Below are 2,833 nucleotides of genomic sequence, written 5' to 3'. Positions count from 1 at the left end.
GTTTGCAATCACCGGAAACACAGCCCCACTGGTCTCTAGGCCCTGCTGATTTATTTCATTTTAGAAATCGAGTGTGTGATATCTACACAGTCATTACTCGGGGAGCAGGGTCTCTAGTAAATGTCCCCCAGAGGACTCTGCAAGGAACATGACCCTCTCAATGGCATTTGACCAGCACCCAGGCCATTGTCCCTCGGTTCTATTTTAGGTGACTAATGACCAAGGGCCCTGTGTGTAGGGCTGCCTGTGACTGCCTCTGGGTAGTCTAAACACATGTGTTTGCCATCAACAACATAGAAGCACTCAAAATTTGTTTTTAATTAGCAGAAGCATGAACAGTTTCATCATAACAAAAGTCAAAACTTTGTTGAATGCATTTTTTTGGTTTTGGTCTTGCTTTTTATTGTAAATTCAAAGCGTGTAGCCTCAGTGTTTTCAGCTTCTGAAGGTCTAGCTCTGTCCCAGAGTCCCTAAGGGGTCCCTGACGCCCTTGTAGCTTCCCCTTGACAGGTCCTTCTAACCTTCAGCTTCAGCTACATGAATCTCTGCCTGCCCTGGGCAGATTCTTAAAATACTTGCCCATCAGCAGCCTCTCAAAGAGGAATGTCAAATGCTGCCATGATGTCAAAGGGGCCCCAAAGAGAAGGACCTGGGCCAGACTCAGTCTTTCACTCACAGCCCATGGCAGGCTGGGAGATAAAGCAGAGCAAAGGCACAGAGAGAACCGGGTCTTCTGCACCCCCGGACAGCCCAAGTGGTCAGTGTAGGTTGGTGCTGCTGGGCGAGGATGTTAGTGACCAAGGACAATGACCTTCCAGACACCACCGCCTAAGTGAAAACCAGAGGTCTGTGGCTCTCTGTTCCCTCACCCTTGCCCTTGTTAAGCATTAGGATGTCAGGAGCCTCCCAGGAGAGCCTGAGGTCCCGGGGACTGCCGGCATTAGGCAAGGCCTGCTTGACCAGCATGAACGAGAAGCTTAGCGCACTGAGTGAGAAGGTCGATAGACTCCTGCATTTCCAAGAAGACATTACAGAGAAGCTGCAGGGCCTGGGCCAAGGCCTGGGCCACTTGCAGAGAGGCCTGCACCAGCTGGAGGCTGCTGGCACGCTGGGCTCAGCTAGGGCCAATGGTGCTCCTTCAGCTGAAACTCAGGCCATGTGGCCCGAGGTCCTGGAGCTGTTGAGGGCTATGCAGCAGGAGGCTGCCCAGCATGGGGCCAGGCTCGAAGCCCTCTGCAGGACGGTGGCAGCTGCCAATAGGGCCATGGCTTTGGAGGGGGCCACGTTCCAGAACTCGAAGCTGGTGGATTTCATTCTTCAAGGGAGTGTCCCCTGGAGAGAAGGCAGCCTGGCTGACAGTCCCCAAGAGGTTGGTTCCTGCCTCTCAGCTGGAAAGGAGGTCCAAGGGCCCCGGGGGGAGGGAGGCTGGCCAGACAGCTGGTCTCAGGGGAACTAAAGGGATGCTGTCCCGTTCTTGTGCTTCCTATGTGACCTGTTGGTGGGGTGGGGAAGGGAGAGCTAGAAATGTACAGATCATAGTGGGTTTCCAAGCAGGACACTGACTGCCACTGTTCTTGGGGAAAGGAAGAAGCAGGACCCTGGCTGGGCTTGTGGGCCTGGGCAGCTCTAGGGATTCTAGATGTGGGGCAAGCTGGTAGTTAGGGGGTATGATGTCCCAGTGGCTTCTATTCCTCTCGGGCTCCGCTCCTCTCCTCACACCTGGGGAGGGGATGGCAGCAGGTAGGGGAGAGGTCAGTGTGACCTGATGGAGACTCTGCTCAGAAACCCAAGCCCCACTTGCTGGCCCCTACCTTGTGCTTTTTGCCCCAGAGTGGGCAGAGTGTGCAGCTGCCTGCGGAGACCTGAGTGTTGACAGTGACTCATGGCGCACTGTAGGCAAGAGCTGGAGCCTGGGGGTGGGGGTGGCCTTTCTGGGAGCGGCTGTCCTCAAGGTTGCATAACCAAACTTGCTAGCTAATGGAAGCTTGGCTCCTGAGCAAAGGCAGACCAGTGGTGTAGAGGGAACACCCTGTTTGGGAACAGTTAAGGGCCAGCCACTTAGCAGCCCTACCACGTCATAGAGCTGTCATTTCAGATCCTACAGTTACCACACACCTCTGCAAGAGAGCAGCTGGGGTCCAAAGGGGTCTGCCTTGACCTTGACACAGGACAGCAGAGTGTGCCTCCCCTCCTAGGCCCCCCGGCCAGAGCTGCCCCTGCAGCCCTCCCCTCCCTGCCCTGCCCTCCCCAGCCCCTGCTGTGTGTGTGGGGGTGCCCAGAGAGCTTGGCCAGCAGGGAAGATGGGGCCCACCGCCTTTAACACTGGTGACCAACTTCAGCTTCATGGAATAAAATTAATCAAATATAGTTGCCCTCCATATGTGCAGGCTCCACATCCTCAGATTCAATCAACAGCAGAAGGAAAACATAATGTGCATGGCCTGTGATGGTTGTGTGTGTCCTGAGCACACCCACACTCCTTTCCTGACTCCCTGAACAAGATAGCATAACCATCGTTCACATGGCATTTGCATGGTGTTAGGTATTGTAAATAATCCAGAGATGTTCTAGAGTGTTTGGGAGGATGTGTGTAGGTTATATGTAAATGCTATGCCCTTTATATCAGTGTGCCCATAGCTCAGTTGGTAGGGTTCCAGCCACATACAACAAGGCTGTCAGGTTCCAACCCTGCCTGGGCCAGCTAAAACAATGACAACTGCAACAACAACAAAATAGACAGGCATTGTGGTGGGCACCTGTAGTCCCAGCTACTTGGGAGGCTGAGGCAAGAGAATCGCTTAAGCCCAAGAGTTTGAGGTTGCTGTGAGCTGTG

The 2,833-nt window shown here is 54.0% G+C and overlaps 1 protein-coding gene across 1 annotated transcript in view; it reads left to right on the top strand.

Annotated features, from left to right (window-relative positions):
• Nucleotides 1-892: 892 nt before the first annotated feature.
• MYLK3 (myosin light chain kinase 3) overlaps nt 893-2,833 on the top strand; it is a 41,708-nt gene continuing 39,767 nt past the window's right edge. The window contains exon 1 of the mRNA XM_023514786.1: nt 893-1,369. Coding sequence (XP_023370554.1) covers nt 893-1,369 — 477 coding nt within the window. The remainder of the gene's footprint in view (nt 1,370-2,833) is intronic.

The sequence above is a fragment of the Otolemur garnettii genome, unplaced genomic scaffold (assembly GCF_000181295.1).
Source record: "Otolemur garnettii isolate 467f Iridium unplaced genomic scaffold, OtoGar3 scaffold00058, whole genome shotgun sequence".
Lineage (NCBI taxonomy): Eukaryota > Metazoa > Chordata > Mammalia > Primates > Galagidae > Otolemur > Otolemur garnettii.
This window is presented reverse-complemented; position numbering and strand designations above follow the sequence as displayed.